This window comes from Strongylocentrotus purpuratus, unplaced genomic scaffold (assembly GCF_000002235.5).
Source record: "Strongylocentrotus purpuratus isolate Spur 01 unplaced genomic scaffold, Spur_5.0 spur5_scaffold_20, whole genome shotgun sequence".
NCBI classification, from domain to species: Eukaryota; Metazoa; Echinodermata; class Echinoidea; order Camarodonta; family Strongylocentrotidae; genus Strongylocentrotus; species Strongylocentrotus purpuratus.
The window spans coordinates 49,991,953-50,010,155 of NW_022145606.1; the positions used below are offsets into that span (position 1 = coordinate 49,991,953).

Below are 18,203 nucleotides of genomic sequence, written 5' to 3' on the forward strand. Positions count from 1 at the left end.
TCACTTCAAAAATCAGCTGACTTACGATGTTTTCGGGGCGTTGGGTGGGTTGATTTTTCGTCAAGTTCAATCAACTTTTATAAATTTCGCTCGAATGTACAAGTTACACAAATGTAATGATTTTACTCAGTGTAATTTTTCGATTGCAATGATACCAAATTCAGTCAAGTTTGAAATCAATAAACCATCTCTTTAACATACAATTTGATGAAACAAAAGCACACAAAAACTAAACTATTATTCGCCTTTAATAGTTTACAGTTGGACTTCTTGTTTGATTTTGTCCACTTTAATTTCATTGATACATGTATAAACATCTACTCAAACTCACTGTAAATGCAGACTATCCAATGCTTTCAAAGTTGACGACTCGACAAGTTCAACCAAGTCTTCTTCGCCCAAGCCCTTCACTCCGGACAGACAAAGCCGCTGCAGTTCCTTGGTTTGATCTCTGATCAGAAGACCCAGTCCTCTCACCGTCTCTCTCGATACTCTGTTTTTCTCTGATGGGAGTGATGATGGTGCTGTTAGCTCGATGCGTGTGAGCTGCTGTCCTCCGGTCCGACGAAGACCAGCCGTGATCTGAGATATGTCTCTCTCTGCATCATCGATAGTGATATCGATATCTCTCAAGCCAGGAAGCGATGAGATCAGACCTTCATAGCTTTGTGACGTCACTCTCTCGGCTGCTAGCTTTGTGACGGATGGAAGCTCCGGAGCAGATGGGGGGAAAACAAGAGAGGAGTCCGAGATGGTGAGAGTATGTAGCATCGAAAATGATCCGAGGCATGACCATAGTCCACTCGTCACGTCGGTAGTTAGAGTAGATCCCTCGAACGTTATAGTCCTTACCTGGTGTTAAGATATATACAGATAGAGAGTGAGGGATAGACAGAGATATTGGAGAGAAAGGGGTGAGAACGAGAGAAAGGGAATAGGTGAGAGAGAGAAAGAGAGATCGAGGGTGAGTGAGAGAGAGAGATAAAAGTAGAGAGAGAATTGAAGAAAGATTGTACAAATATATTACAGGGAGTGTACCATGGCATCTACGTCTTCTTTTGGACAACTGCACGTGAACGAATGGACTTGATTAACGGAATATGATTCATGAAATGCATTAACATTACGGTAGGGGAAATGGACATAGCCTCTGAACGTTACATGTTCATTGTACTTCTCATATTACTCCTGTTTTGTCTTCACTACATTGGTTCCCTGTTGAATCCCGTATCGTATTCAAATTATCTTTGCTTGTTTTTTTACTGTATACATGGATCTGCACCAAAGTAAAACTTTTTGATGCGTTATAATCCTCCAAGATGCTTAAAATCTTCCGATTCTAAATAGCTTGTTGTTCCGAAAACCAAGCAATCATGGGGGGGGGGGGGTCGATCATTTACACACGCTAGACCTTATACCTATGGAATCAATTGCCACAATATATTCCTTATATTTCAAGTGTAGGTTGCTTTAAGAATGCCCTCAAAACTCATTTGTTCAAAGCGGCTCTCCAGTAGATTTGCTTTCACATTGTGTTTGTCCCATTTTGGTGTATTTTCGTGTACTTGTAATTTTTCTTCTCCATTGCGCCTCGAACACATTAGTCATGTAGAGTTGGCGCGTTACAATTACTTTATATTATTATTATTATTGTGTGCTTCAATTCATTCGTAAGGCTTAATCAGACGCGGTTATATATAATAATCAATACATAATACATGAGAAAATACTTAGCTCCTTTAATATACAGTTATGACAGAAGAACGACACGTTCTTCCATTACTATGTTGTTCACAACTACATTTTTTGTCAAAAGTCCGGTTATTTGAAATGTGCATACCTCATGTTTCATTTGCTGTGGAAGATTTTGCATCCCAACGACGGTGTAGACAGTCGGTGACTTTAGAACAATACTCTGTGCAGTTACGCATCTTTCAACAAACGAAGACACATTTTCTTCAGTACCCTTGGTCTCTGATGAGCAGTCAAGAATAATGCGATATCGTTCGCTCTCATCCAAATAACTGTTTGAAAGGAGCGCCTCCATTATTCGTATACAGAGGCTGTTATCCGTGCCAGCCGCGAATCGGATGAGATTTTCATAGTCGCCGATGTTTGCGTTGATCTTGAGCATTACTCTGTCTAAATTGGAAGTCTGCCAGGGCCATTGACGCTTTCTCGATTTAGCTTTAGCAGCAAGGTATTTCCCAGCCGAGTGTTCTTGAGCGAGTTTGTGATAAAACTCAATGGTTATGGCAGTGTTCTTGTCAGATCGTTGGAGCCGTGTGGTTATAACAGATATCTTGGATACTATTCCAAGATCGCATGCCCTATCAAGGATAGAGGGAACTCTTCGGAAATCATGGGGCGTGAAGACTAGTTTTTTAGAGTCGTCGAGTAGACCAGCTAGAGCAACCTTACCCAGTTTACGAATGATTTCGATTAGTTCTTCTTCTGTTATGCTGTCTGTTGATGTTGCTCGGGCATTGGCATGGTGCATCAGAAAATCATTCACGCTGTCTAATAATTCTGTTTGAGTTGCAGTTTCAGAGTTCAAACGCCCGTCGCTCCATAAATGACAGACCATGAGACAAAATAGAGGTGTTTTAGCAAGTTCATCAATAAGTGGTTGGCCATCAAGGTAAACCTTCAGACCATGCCCACTATCAGGACTCGATGTCGAAGCAAAGAACTTGTTGATGTACTCACGTGAGCTCTCTTGCGAGAATCCTTCGATCCACATCTTTGTGTATACCGTTGAAAGATCATTTTGATTGAAGAAGTTCTCAAGGTGAGGGCGTGTTGTTACAAGGACCCGACACTCTGGAAATTCCTCCCAGCGGATGACTTTGACCATATTGCTCTCTAAGCTTCGGTTTGAAGAAGAAATACCGGCATACTCATCTAGTCCGTCTAGTATGATGTGACAGATTCCCTGATTCTCTCTAATGAAACTCTCCAGACCCTCTGGTGTGAGATCATCAACATCACTCAAAAGCTGGGATTTAATTGCTTCTCCGATCGATGTACGCTGACTTGTGTTTCGGAATTTCACAACAAACAGAAGTGGCAGTAGTTCTAATGCTGACCCCTTTTCTCTGTGAACCCAGTCGTAAGCCATCTTAGCAACAGCCGTAGTCTTCCCTCGTCCAGCTGGGGCCGAAATGAGGATTCGAGCTGGCAGTCTTCCGTTTACTTTCTTCGAAAATATTTCAGCAACAGAACCCTGGAGTTTTTCCTTCATTTTCTTGTCTTTTCCACGACCGTCCTTCTTCACCATTGTGACGACCGTGTGCATATCTTTGAACTCAGCATAATCACTTTGATCCCACGGTTTCATTTGAATTTTGCACAATTGATTAAGGTACTTATTCTCCAACTTTTCGCGACATCGCTGAACAGTCAATGATGGCGAGATCTTCTTACTGTAGATATCTGGAATGATGCAAGCATATAAGACAACAATTAATATTGCACTCCCACAATATCAGCCCCTTCACACTCCGACCCAGTAGGGTTCGTTAAGTTTTGTTCTTCTTGATGAAACACATGTTGTTGTTTTTAATTTCTTAATCAATATTCATTGTTCCGACGTTTTTCCTCTTCCACCTGAAGTATAAGCCCCGAAACACACGAAAAGAAAACCCCAACCTTGATAGCAGATTGCTCTGACAGAAAGCAGAAACATGAGAGAAGCAGACAGGTGAGCTTATTTTGAATAAAATCGTTAAAATTCATAACAAGAGCGTTATAACTTTGTAAATGTTGCAATCAATATACGTAAGGGAATGTTTGTATTGGACGAATCAGTAGTGTTACTATGATGTAGTGGCGGACAACTCTCCTGTTCCAATACACACAAAAAACACCTAAAATGTCAACAAAAACGACCAAATGTGTTACTAAGGAGGATAGTTCCTTTTTACACTGTTAGAACAAGTATTAACATTTTTAATCAAGTTGGTTACAATTTTAATCAACCACAGATTACCATATGAATCACTCAATTGTGGATTAAATTTTAAACTGTGGTTGATTAATTTTTTTAATCGTTTATTGGTTAAATGTATTTGCTCAATGTTGGTTTAAGTGGTGTAGATTAAACTTTAACCATTTGTTGGTTATCTATGCTTTTTTTCGGGCTGATTCACTCAATGTTGGTTAAACTTACATGGGTCGTTGGTTAAAATCGTAACCATTGTAGGTTAATTCTGTTTTGATTCACACGATGTTAGTTAAATTTGTTGGTTACAGTTATAACCACTGTTGGTTAAACGTACGGGGGTTTGGAGGTCTTATCCCCGTGTTTGCAGGTAAGAAATTATTTAAATATTATTATCATCAATTCTAAGATTGTAAGGAAGAAGTGAAATAAGTTTCTTGCTCAAATTAAAAACGTTTAGAGTCTCGTAGGCTGTAGCTCAACCAGTAAGTGTAACGGATGACCTAGCCAAATTGCATGCATATTAAAGACGTTTCACTTTACGATGACTATCTTATTTTGTTTCTAATTGGTTTAAACAATTATATACAATTAGAGAAAAAATTAGGTAGTCATCATAAAGAGAAACGTCTTTATTCATGCATGCAATTTGGGTAGGTGATCCGTTATACACTTCTCCTTCTTTGGGTCTGCCTCCTTCACAGTTGAAGATTCTTGCAGACTGATAAGTGTGTGTGTGTGTGTGTGTGTGTGTGTGTGTGCTTACGAGAGCAAGGTGCATGGTGCGATGCTCACATAATCATGGTGTAAGTAAACAGTTACTTACTGGTTGAGCTACGTACAGCCTACGAGACACAAACCGTTTTTAATTTGAACAATAACCTTATTTCACTTCTTCCTTACAATCTTAGAATTTATGATGATAATATCAAAATAATTTCCAACCTGAAAACATGGGGATAAGACCGTCCAAACCTCCATTCCCTCAGCGTCCTCGCGACACCCTCCATTGTTTTTTGTTTAAATATTTTGTTGCACACGTATACGTATGTTGCGTGTGTATTAGCATGTGTCGGGCGATCGCAAGGTTAAGGGCTAGCTACGCGATTCGATCGTTCCGTTGGGTCAGGTGACCAGTACTTTATTAACTTTGATTAAACTTTAACAGGGAGGGGGCAATCATTACTGTGGGAATTTTTTTTAAATCCATGCCGGGTTACAATGTTTGCCAACGACTTGGACATAACCAATAAAGTTTAAAAGGAATAGTTTTGATCAACACTGTTTTTAACAAACGCAATATTTAAAGTAAATTTTAATCAACACTACATTTATAACGTTTTTTGATAAACAATTCTTTAACCCGCAGTTTGGTTAATACTTGTTTTAACAGTGAAGAGGAATTATAATAACTATGTTATCCATATATAATTGTTGTCTAGTGCCTAATTGGAGAAGGCACGTATGAGAAAAACAGAAATTAATATAATTTGTCTACACTACAAACGGAAGAGTTGCCCGGGACTATGTCACAATCCAGTGACCAAATTGCCAACTTGAGATTCACATAATAAATATATATATAAGATATAGTGATGACACGTCTGAAAGCTTCATCATTTTCTAAATATTTTCTCAATTTATTTCAAACTTTCGCAATTCGGTTTCTCTTCTTTGTTCTGTTTTCACACTAATGCACTTATTACAAAGATTGGATTGTCCTGTACGCTATTGTTATTTTCGATTAGACAGTAGCTCAGTCGGAAAAAAAAATCTCTCAAAAACGATATGGAAAGTTAAGAACGATTTTTTTTAAAACTTCTTTTGTTTACATATTAATTATATAAAATAAAGCCCTCATTTTTTTTTTAAACTTCTTTTGTTTACATATTAATTGTATAAAATGAAGCCCTCATTTTTAACTTCCATATACATTTAAGTCGTTGCTTTTCACGGACTTAGTTGACGGGTTTATTTTTCTATTATTTTTATTTTTTAACTAGAAGCCAGGCGCCCTTCTCGCCAACTTTTCACATTTTGGTATTCAGTTTGTTAATCTGATTATCAGTTATACGTGAAATTTATAGAAAGATAAACCGACGATCCGAATCAATTAAACAATTACGTAAAATATGAATTGAAAGTAGACTAGTATTTTCCAAGAGTCAAATCTGATTAAACGGCAGCAAATTTATCCATCCCTATCCCCCCCCCCCCCCATGATGATAATAATACTAATAATGGAAATTATAACAACATAATTATCAGGGAAGCCTTATCAGCAATTATATTATCTTTTTTATTTTATTTATAGCTTGTATCTATTTATATATATGGCGTAATTTTAGTTTTTTTGGTTCTCGATGATTATCAGGTGGGCTTTATATCGTACAAACCACCTTATAATTTCGTTAGAATTGCCTTTATTATTATTTATTTATTTATTCTTTATTTTTCTTATTTCTAACCACTTTTTTGTGGACAAGATAACCTGAAAATGGCTAAATCATCAAATGCCTTCAAATTTGGCACACATATGTATAGGCATATTTACAAAGCACAATAACGTTTTCAACATTGACCTTCACTGATGACGTCATCTAGGCACCATTTTGTAAAATTTTACGAAAATGAACTCATGATCATATCTTCATAACCAAAAGCTATTTCTCATTCATATTTATCATGATCAAGGTTAATATCCGTCTGGTCAATTTCAGGTCAAAAAACGCGCGCGTGTACGTACGTCCGCGCGTCGTGACAATTTTGAAATGCTCAAAATCGTCTCAAAATCATTTTGCATACGTTTTAGGCCATTCTAAGCATTTTATAAAAAATCGCGCACACGCGCATGCGCGCGCGTTTTCGCGCGTAAAACTATTACACAACATAGAATCTTTTTTTTTATTTCTTTCATAATACTCCACATATCTTTTTACAAACAAATTGATACCATGTTTGTCTCTTTATGACTATTAATAAGGGAATGATCGGCCGTTTATCAAATTTCCGTGCGCGCAAGCTCTTGTAATACATAGCATATATGGGCAAAAACATGCCTATACAAAATCCATTTTAGCTCTTTAGGATGCAAGGTGACCCTATTTTTTTTCATATGTTAATAGAGTATGATATGGAGATATTGTTTCATGTCTCATTTGACCCTCAATTAACTCATGACGTCATCATAATGGCCTCCGAACTCAAAATTCCAATTTGCATATTATGAAGTCAGCATATTTATGGAAAGTTGATTGTATCTCTGTAAATATTGATCGATTTCCTTCCAAATGTTGATATGTTCTAGCTGAGACAATGCTTTACAAATACAGTGGTCAGGATTTTTCATTTTGACAAAAGCATCATGGCGTATTTTTGCAATTAAAGGAGGCATGTCAATTCTTCACATTTTGCGTGTATTCTCTATGTGACATGATTTTTTCTCAAAACTAGATTCTACATTCTCGTCTTTCGCGAGCAATATCTCCGTCGTTTTAGCTTCGTTTACGCTGAGCTTCGAGTATGTTTTAGCTGAGACAATAAGCTATCTCAAATGTGCCATTTATTTTGTCTTAAATTTTAGTTTGACCAGCTCACCTATACTTGTTACAAACAAGTATTACAAATCTAGTTTGTGATTGTTATCAATATCATTCTTTAAAATGTTGTCTCCTTTTTTTCTTTTTTTTTCCAACATGTTTTATTGCGTGAAAGTAGAAAACAGCTAAACTCTTTATCAGGTGTCTGACAGAAATCGGAAGTTGTTTGAACCTTCGCAAACTTAGATCACTACTGTAGGCTTAATGTGTGAATCTCTAATCGGCAATTTTGTCATTCGAACTGAACATTGAAATATCAATATTCGTTTCTCTTCTAAATAACCTAGGAGCTATGCCTAATATATAGTATGGATGCCATGTCGTTGTATTAGCCCCCCCCCCCCCCCCTTTCCACGAAGAAGAATCAATGTTGTAATGCAATAATACCTGAGCTACTGTGCAGTGGAGTCGCATCGACTTGTTCATGTGGGTCCTGCTGCTTTGAGAGATATTCACCTACAGGAAATGTATACAGAGTCATTTTCTGATGTTATTTATGCATCCATGGCTCGGGAGAATCGAGCATTAAAACATATTCTTTTTATTTAGAAACGAATAATGTTTCAATTTCAGAAATCAAACAATACACCTGAATACAGCAAGACTGCTAGACTGATCAAATTTACTTTGAATATAATAATCAATCATACAATATAGATAGACTATAGTTCATTCAGTTGCATTTAAGTGTTTACCTTTGGACAATTTTTTCCCCAATCCACCAAGCTCCACATCATGAAGCTTCCTCGCCAGGATCGATCGTGATTGGCTTGTATCTGCTTGTTTAGTATTCCACTTGATCAGGATATCCTTCATAGCCTCATTGTAATCTTTTAGATGAGTTGAGAGAATTGATTGATTTCGATTATGGGAGTACCCCAGGGCGATGCACAGTTCTGAGTAACTAGTATGAGGTATGTCTCTGGAAAGATGAATCATCTCGACTTCCTGTAAATATGGTAAAGGCTCCATTGTTCTGCAAAGGGAATAAACAAAATGCATTGGGTCATCATGGTGACTTAATCGAATCAAGGAGTTGTTATAGGCGATCAAACAAGACTATTAATTATCAAATAGTCATAACTATTTCAAGAAAGTTAGAAACTTCACAGGGTTTAGATAAACTACATGAATAGTTTTCCTAAACTAGTTATCCAAAGGTAACTCGAGATGCTTAGGAATAGATTTGTTGGTTGACTTGACTAGACATGGTCGATCATAAATACTATGACAAAAGACATAAAACGCCAAATGTTGTCATGGTGTAAAGAGTGTCAACTGTTCCAGGGAGAATGACTGCAGTTAATAATGTGTTGGTACCAAAACTTAATTATTTATTTTTTTCACTTCTAGAACCAAACTCGCAAATTATGAAAGACATAAATCTTTATCATTATGCATTTGTATGGGGTAGCAAATCTGACAAAATCTGTAGAGAACAAACGTTTCAACTCTACAATAAAGGCCGGGTTTAAACGATTTAATAGACAAAAATCATGCATAATCTTTAAGATATAATGGATTAGAATATTTAACTGATTCCCAGGTGCAAAGTTACATGTGGCACAAATTTCATTCATTCTTTTGCCAGACTTATTCTTGTCACTTGTACATTGGTTTTGTTTACCTAAAAGATTTGACAAACTTGACGCCTGTTTGGAAAGAGATTATCTTAGCTTGGCCTCTCTTGGTTGAACTTTGTATTGATGACATCGCATGTCAACCTCTCTGGAATAACTCCCGATTCAAAACGAGCGATAAAGTAGTATATTTGAGGTCTTGGACAGCGGGGCGGAATAGCACAACAAAATGGACACTTCTGGAAAAAGAAGAAGGGGAGCACTTGCATTGCGACTGATTAGATCTAATTATTTAGATAATCGACAATAGTAAAATTATACTATGAATGCAAGCGAGCGAAGCAGGCGAGTTTGGGGGAAATTTGAGTAAATGTTGCTTTCAGTCGCTTTAGATTAGAGGCACACGTGAAGGAGGCTATGAATTATCCATTGTTTCTGTGTGAGATGAGGGGTTATGAAGGGTTATAAAAAACATCTTTTCATAGCATGTATACATTCTGCACACTTTGTAAGTAGCAATGTGATACATAGGTCAAAACGGGTACTTATCAAAAGGCAGTCATAAAGAAAGGAAAAGAAACTATTTTTTAAAGAAAAAAAGAAAAGGTATTCATTTGAATCGGCACTTATTATAAATGATTTTTGTTCTCCATTTTCATAAGGAAAAGTGGCAATTATTAAAAAAGAAAATGTACACATGTCAAAGTAAAAGGGGTAGTTATCTAATATAAAAAGGGACATTTATCAGAGGTGAAAAGGGGCATTTTAATATATGAAAGGGAAAGGGGCACTTAATACTAGGGAAAAGGCCACTTATTTTTAGGGTTGTCAGAGAATTTTGTAACCAACTTGTACTCGAAACCCCTGATAACCCTTTTTTCTTTTCCTGGTCACGTAGGATATACGGAATGTTGTGCCCTTAGTATATATAACGATATTCACTTTGCTTGTTGTATACAAAGGCTCAGTATCAATCGTGATTTGGATTCATGTTATGAATATAAGAAAAGACTTAGCAGAATATTTATCGTGTTAATGAAAAGATCGTATTAGTAGCAGAATAAATATTTCAGCTGCTGATACTTTCAAAACTAAAATCGATGTATAGAGGTCGATCAGATGAAATGAGACAAACGAAACAAATGTTAAATATATATTGTATATGTGAATAAATTAGCTGAGATAACAATGAAATTACCACGTATTTCAAAACTGTAGTCGGCAATTACAATTTCGCTTTTCATCATGACAAATATTAAATACAAAAATAATGAATAGAATAAAGTATATGTTTTTGCGAACGTTTTCCATATGTTTTCCTCCCCATGTTGGTTCTTTGTATACTTTACGTCTAAACACAAACTCTTGACGACTTATCAAAGTATTGTCCGGCTCCAGACTATGGGGGGAATTTGATTGTAGGAAAAGTCAAAAAATATAGTCGTAAAAATATCCGGACCACAGAGAACATGAATGTGTCCAGATAACAAGTAATAAAGGGGAAAAAGGAAAGCAAGGAAGAAGAAGAAGGGGAAGGGGAAGAAAAAAGAGCGAGTATGGGCCGATGTTCAAATTCAGCTTTCTTTAAAAAAATGAAACCCGATTCTGATGATCGTTTTAATATCTACCATGTGATTGCCATGCTATGTAACATAAAATAGTACCACAGTGTCGTTTATTGTAATAAAAATATTCAAAATCAAGAAGAAGGAGAAGAATATTTGTTTCTATCTCTCTCTCTCTCTCTCTGATAAATCCCTCGAACGGTAGAATTCACCGCGAAGAATCAATGGTAAAACTAATTATTTTAAGTCCCGGCTGAAAGAGTAAAGTGCCACGTCATAGTTTTATTAAAGAGTAGCAATGGCAAACGATGATATTATCTTAAAAACATTCAGAAAACATTAAAAAAAGAATGAATGAGACAGATATATGACCATGTAAACAAAATATTTGTTTTCACGTAAATCCTTGAACACTAACTAACCAAGGGAAACTCGGGAAAGATGCAAATAAGGGTTTAGTTGAAGACAATAATGTATACAATATTTCCTGCTGTTTAGACATTTAATTGAAATAAACAAAAAGCTAAGCCCGGGGCAAAAAAATTGGATTACAGGGCTGTCAAGGTGAGAACATTATTAACAATGTTGACGATACCGTGAGTACACCAAACATTTTTTTCATCATCATTATGCACACGAATGATGCAAACATTCATGTTGAAAATACCTCATTTGCATCATCACTGTAGGAAATCTCGTACATCAAGAGATCAGTCAATTACAATAAACCTGTGAAAAAGTACCTTAAAAAGTATTTACTCCATCATCCTTTTTCAACGATTATTTTTATATTTTTTTCTATTTTAAAGCCCCTCTTCAATGTTGGGAGCCCCGAATTCGCCAAAATTTGGCAAAATGGCAAAATGGCAAAATGGCAAAATGTCACTGTTAATAAGCTGTATCATAATGTAAGAGAGGATGTTATTTAAGACGGGGTCTGGTCGCTATTCATAAGGACCGCTATTCGTAAGGACCGCTATTCATAAGGACCGCTATTCACAAGGTGTAACTTCCCGTACTTCCGGGAGCGCTATTGACAATGGGAGAAGAGGGTCATTATTCATAAAGAAATAAGAACCGTGAACCGTATTAGGATGGCTATTCATAATTAACATTGGGGGGGGTCACTACTCATAAAGACAGCTATTCATAATACGAAATGAGGGTCTCTATTCATAATACGAGGAGAGGGTCGCTAATCGTAATACGAAATGAGGGTCGCTATTCATATAATGAGGAGAGGGTCGTTGTTCATTTTATGAGTAGAGGGTCGCTCTTCATTATACGAAATGAGGGTCGCTATTCATAATATGAGTAGAGGGTCGCTATTCACAATACGAAATGAGGGTCGCTATTCATAATTCAATTTTCTTTCAAATTATTCATCATATTACTGATGAATTTATCTTTCATGCGATTGTCATGTGACGGTATGTGAAAATAGTGCCTTAATGTCGTGTATCGTCATCAAAATATTAAAATAGCATTTGAGAGACGATGAACAAATAAGAATAATAATACATCGCTTGGAAAATATTATTTTATTTCTCTCTCTCCCTCTCTCTGTCTGCTAAACCCACCGAACAGTGGAATCAACAGAGCGGAATCAACCGTGACACGAATTATTATGAGTCATATATAGCTGAAAGAGAGAATTGCAACGTCATGGTTGCATTACAGAGTATCGATGGGGAACTCCTGTTGCTGAAATTGATCAATCTTGACAGTTTCTCATGACCAGTTTAATATATTGGCCAGTAAATATGAAATATAGGGAGCAATATCTGTAAACAAATGCACTGGAATGTTATCGTGACTTTAAGCCTTTTGGTATCAATTAGCAAAACTTGACTTCTGATTTCAACTGGAGTTATTGGTTCTAAAAAAAGAGATTGCTCTATATTCTGCCCCAAATAATCGCCATTTGTTTCTTCATTACATAGCTATACGTACTGTTTACTTCATCATCCTTGTTCTTTTCTTCATTTAATGATTTTGTTTATTGTAGTAATTACTGTCTGGAATAGGCTATATAATTTTGTTAAATAGTGGCGTAGAGGGGAGGGGGGGGGGCAAGAGGGCAAGTACATGTTTCCGACCGTATTTGAATAGACGATGGAAATCCTGGCACTACACCCTACCCGACTCAAATTATCTAAGCAAAATTAAGTTCATGGAATGTTAATGGACTTGATGAAAGACTGAACGGAACAAAACAATGTAAACTAAATGTTCCTATCTTTAGGGAGAAACTTATTACAGATATTGTATTTCTAATATAAGTGAGACGCATTTATCTTACAGTGAACACATCTCATATAAACGATATGGTGGTGGTGGTTATTTTATCTGACTGCTAAGAAAGCATAAATGCTTGCTAGTAAGCAACCAGACGGCCGACGGATTTAGGTCCGCTCCGAGGGACCTGGTAATGATGAATAATGCCTTACTAAAAGGCACTAGCGCATCGACTTGGTTTGAACCCGGGTCACTGGATTACGAGACCACTGCTCTACCAACTGAGCTATCGCGCCTTCTCTATATAAATAGTCTGTCGGTCAAACAAACTCTAGCAGACTGAGACGAGGATTAGGAGTCCTCTTTAAACAACCTCTTGTAAAGGGAACTACCATTATTGAAAGAACCTGTAGTGAATATTATGTGGCTGAAGCTCAGTCATACAATTTTCGGCTTCAGAAATGCCTAATATATCCATTCTAAACTGTTAATTCATCACACACATTGATAACTGGAATAAATATAGAGATATTGGGAAACCTCGAAATAAAAAGATAAAATATTGAACGCAAAATCTAGAACAGTTATTATTATGGGATAGCTCAATGCCCATATTAATCAAGATGAATGTGGCTACATCAGACTTTATTCATGTGATCCATTAGTACACTCTCTACCTAGTGCTTACATTTCAGACACAGCCCCCTCAACGTAGAAACTTGTCGATACAGCAAGTCACTACTAATTACGGAAAACAAACATTTCGATCTATCCGCATAACTGCTCAACTCTGAAGATTATTCGGTCAGACAATGGAAACAGTAACTGGTACTGGTAATTTGATCTGCCATGTGAAAACTATTGGACGGTTTCTTATGAATAGTACCGCAATGTTTAGTGTCATCAAAATATTCAAATAGCCTAGTATAGCGATGATGAACAAATAAGAAGAAAACACACACATCGTCGTGCACTCCGAGCAGTGGAATCAACCAAGCGAACTCAACTATAAAATGAATTAGTCTGAGTCATACTTGAAAGAATAAATTACCACGTCATGGTTTTATTAAATGGTGAACGATTGCTGCTAAAATTCAGCAATGAATGTTGCTGAGATTGCTTTACCTTAATGTAAACATTTTATTTGTACATGTTATTCATTCTGTACCAAATAACCAAATACGTTTTGGGAAAGATGCAAATTAGGGTATACTTGAATACAATAATTCATAAAATATTGTTAAGAGATTGAGTAACTTTGTCTCACATTCTGGATTTAGCTCATGGTGCAATGATAATTATAAACCTTTTGGTCAGTCAGGAAACCCATGACTATTACAAGCCGATCTCATGTCTGAATCAATATATTTATGATTGGAAATCAAAATCAAATTTCGGGTTTTCCTAACGGTTTTCCTAACACTACAGTCTATTGGGCAAAACGATTATGGTAAAAACCGGTCACTTAAACAGATTCTGTTACTTTTATGAGGCACTTTATGATCATTTTAAGCTTATTTTTTGTAGGGCTTTAATATTAAAACATTTCAAAGTCACTGATGACACGTAGGGCCCTGCATCTCATATTTAACATGTAAGAAGCACGACACAGAGTGTTCAGCTGCATGTGGCAACTGTAGAGCGTCGGCATGTACGTCGTTCATTATGCATACGGTATGCTATAGTATTTTTGACCGAACAAAAATTTGTGTTTAGCGCTTAATTAAACTCAGCCCTTAGTCATCAAGAAGCTGAAATATTGGGAAATATCAAGTTTTGGCAGCCATTTTGGAAAATGGCTGCCATTTAGGCTTTTTGGTCAGATTTAGCTCATTAAAAGAGGTTTCATTGTATTCCCGGCCCCAGAAAATGTATACTTAGCAATAAAAATCAAACCCCTAAGTCATTTAGAAGCGAAGACATTGGGAAATATCAGGTTTATGGCAACCATTTTGGAAATTGGCTGCCGTTTCGTCTTTTTGGCCAGGTTTAGCTTCTTGAAATGTGTTACATTTTATTCCTTGCCCCTGAAAATATATGTTTAGCAGTGAAAATCAAACCCCTTAACCCTAACAAGGCCGGGATATTTGAGTTTTAAGTACGGCTGGGGGGGGGGGGGGCATTATGCCCCCCCCCCCATAAGATCTCGGCCGCTTACGGGCCGATCTCCGCGAAAATTTGCACGCATGTCAAGTAAAGTGTATAGAATACTACGATAATTTTAATTTTTTGAAAATTTCACTCATTTGTATATTTATGATATAAGGTCATACAAATCACATTTTTACCCATAAATGATATATTATTCATATTTAAGCATTCTTTTTCACTACATATATTCATTAGACCATTTTGAATAATAATACGACTAAAAAATTGGAAGAGCCAGCTTATTCCTTATGTTATTCCTTGTTTTGTTAATTATTATGTATTTCATTGTTTTTTTAACTTATGTATGTTATTGTTTTTGTTGTTTTATTTCATTTCTAACTACAATTCAACTATTTTGACTCCCAAAACAACCACCTAAACTATAAACAAGACCCAATAACCCATGTTTGTTATGTTTTGTACACAAATCACGAAAATGAGCGATTTTCGGGCTGACATGCAAAGACAAAAGGTCACGTGACCTTGTAACCGTAGGTCCGATTTTCAAAAAAATAAAAATAAAAGTTGGGCAAGACTCGAAAGAAAAAAGTCAGCGAGCGATGGGGCGCCATCCATATGCGCATATGGAAACGTTTGCTTGTATTTGTCTCATAAAAGAAGTTGATCACAAACTGACTCCCACACGGTGTTGAGTGCTCAGGGGTCACAGGCCACTGGCTTCATCGGGCAGGTAGTTCCATAATGTCAATGGGTAAATTAACTATTACAAAATGAGGGGACACATTACATTGCACAATAGGGACACACATTGTTTTTATTGTGCAGAACATACTCTTTTATTGACTTACTTATTGCATGAAACTATAAAACCAAAATGCATTTTGTATTCTAACAATAATTTGGAGTACAAAGAATAATAACAGGTGAATGAAATGCATAAACACCACAAACACCTGGGGAGGAAGCATTCATAAATTTGAATACATATAGTTGATAAACGACTCCGATGAAACTATAAAACCAAAATGAAATTTGCGTTCTGGCAATTGGAGTACAAAGAATGATAGCAGGTGAATGAAATGCTTGAACAGCAACACAAACACCTGGGAAGCTAGGAAGCATCCATAAATTTGAATAATTTAGTTGATAAACGACTCCGCATGTTGACGTTTGTTGGAGCAGAAAGCAGTGGATTCTTAACAACACGAACCCATTTAACAGAATGTCGGAACGTAAATTAAATTTGGCGCGGTTGGAAAATGCATCTTTCTACCCTGCGACTTGAATGTTACGATCCAGTAAATTAAAACAGTAAAATACCTCTTATTTTAAAATTACTCATTAAATAAAACACAAAACTTTAGTGATATCAGAACAAATATGTTAAACCTTACTAATAGTTTAAAAAAAAGATGAATAATCATTGTGAAAGTGTCGCATTTTACGATAAAAGACGCCGATTTAGCGAAGATGCCGTCATTAGTGCGCTTGCATCAGGGAATTCAAGGTCAAAAGGTCAATTCAGACACTGATAAGTTATTGGTCGAGCCTTTTTGTTTCCTTTATTCCGACAAAATTATACAATCAATCAAAACAAGTTTAATACCAGAATAAAGCTAACGATTAGTATTTTCATTAACCGCTTGCCCCAAAGTCGCTTGACCACATTGAAACGAGTGAGAGCTTGCGAGAGCGGCCAAAGTGTGATTGAAACTCGCTATTTGCTCTTCTCCAACGCAAAAAGAGACGACATTGTGCTGGATAAATATATTTTTTCCGACAAAAGTACAGAAAATGTGCATATGTTCTTTTTATATTATAGTTTATAAAATGTTACCCGAGTGACTTCCGGGCGCCCCAATGCTGGAAAGAAACGCACATTTTAGAAAACTTCACTTTTTCATGGAAAAATGTTTATTTGTTCTTTGCACGCAAGTCAGATTGAGCGGATGATACAACGTTTCCATATGTCTCGAACAATCAGAAAAATCGTGGAGGGAGGGGGAGGGGGGCATGATCCCCCCCGGCCTTTTTAGGGTTAAGTCATTTCAAAGTAAAGATATTGGGAAATGTCAGGTTAATGGCGGCCATTTTGGGAAATGGCTGCTGCTTCGACTTTTTGGCTAGGTTGAGCTTCTTGAATATTTTTCCATTCGATTCCTTGTCCCTAGAATGTATGTTAAGCACTTAAAATCAAAGCTCTATGTTCTTTAAAAGCAGAGACATAGGGAAATATTTGAAAAATGGCCGCCATAGAACTTTCTCCCACCATGATTCCTTAAAGGTAAAGAACAGTTTTGGAAACTCGCCCCCCTCTCAAAAAATGAAATGGAAGCTCTTATTACCAACCATGTGAAAAGAGTATGTTTTGACTAATACGTGAGCATACAAATTTTGCCGAGAAACCGCCTACTAATTGATAGATTTGGTAAATTGAAACTTTACCAAGACTGGGCAAAATTTCTTATCATTTTGATGATTCAAGAACCTTGCAGTACACACCAATACTTATATGCTAGATGATCAACCTTTTCTGATCGATTCCACAACGTTTCTTTCACAATGCAATCGAAAGACCATATCTGGTCTTAATCTTTAAGAGTTTTGAGGACATATTTCTGTGTATATAACAGTTGACAGACTTTCTGTTGCAATTTGTGGGAGGTCATATCAAATAATGCGTGGACTAATATGATTGCAGGGCGCCCTCACGGAGAAAACAACGTTAATAATGTTGACCCCATCGCGTGTAAACCGAACTTTATGTCATCATCATTATGCAAACTAATGATACAAACATCCATATTAGAAATATCTCATTTACATCTTGACTGGCCAGGGGTAAATCATTCACTTCAAACGTCCGGCCAATTACAAACCTTGGAAAAGGTAGCAGTAAGAGGTATTTACATGTACTTTATCATTCTTGTTCCCATTTCTTGTATTGTAAGACCTACTTTTTGGAATAAACTAGATAAAGTTTGTAGTAAATCAGTGGCGTAGCTCCAAAGGGAGAGATGGAAAAGGGCACGATTATTTCTCCAATTGTATTGAGAGAGAGAGAGAGAGAGAGAGAGAGATGAGGCGGAATGGACGGGTTGGCCCGGGGTTCAATTTCTATTTTCTTTCAAATTATTCAACCTGGTTCTGATGAATTTATTCGTCC

General features: G+C 36.6%; 1 protein-coding gene across 1 annotated transcript in view; it reads right to left on the reverse strand.

Moving 5' to 3' along the window:
* Window positions 1–18,203, reverse strand: part of LOC100890779 — a 47,846-nt gene that overhangs the window by 23,529 nt on the left and 6,114 nt on the right. The window contains exons 2-5 of the mRNA XM_030994041.1: window positions 8,238–8,518; window positions 7,930–7,998; window positions 1,841–3,435; window positions 332–852 (exon numbers count right to left, since the gene is read on the reverse strand). Of these exons, the coding sequence (XP_030849901.1) occupies window positions 332–852; window positions 1,841–3,435; window positions 7,930–7,998; window positions 8,238–8,514 (2,462 nt within the window). The 5' untranslated portion in view covers window positions 8,515–8,518. The remainder of the gene's footprint in view (window positions 1–331; window positions 853–1,840; window positions 3,436–7,929; window positions 7,999–8,237; window positions 8,519–18,203) is intronic.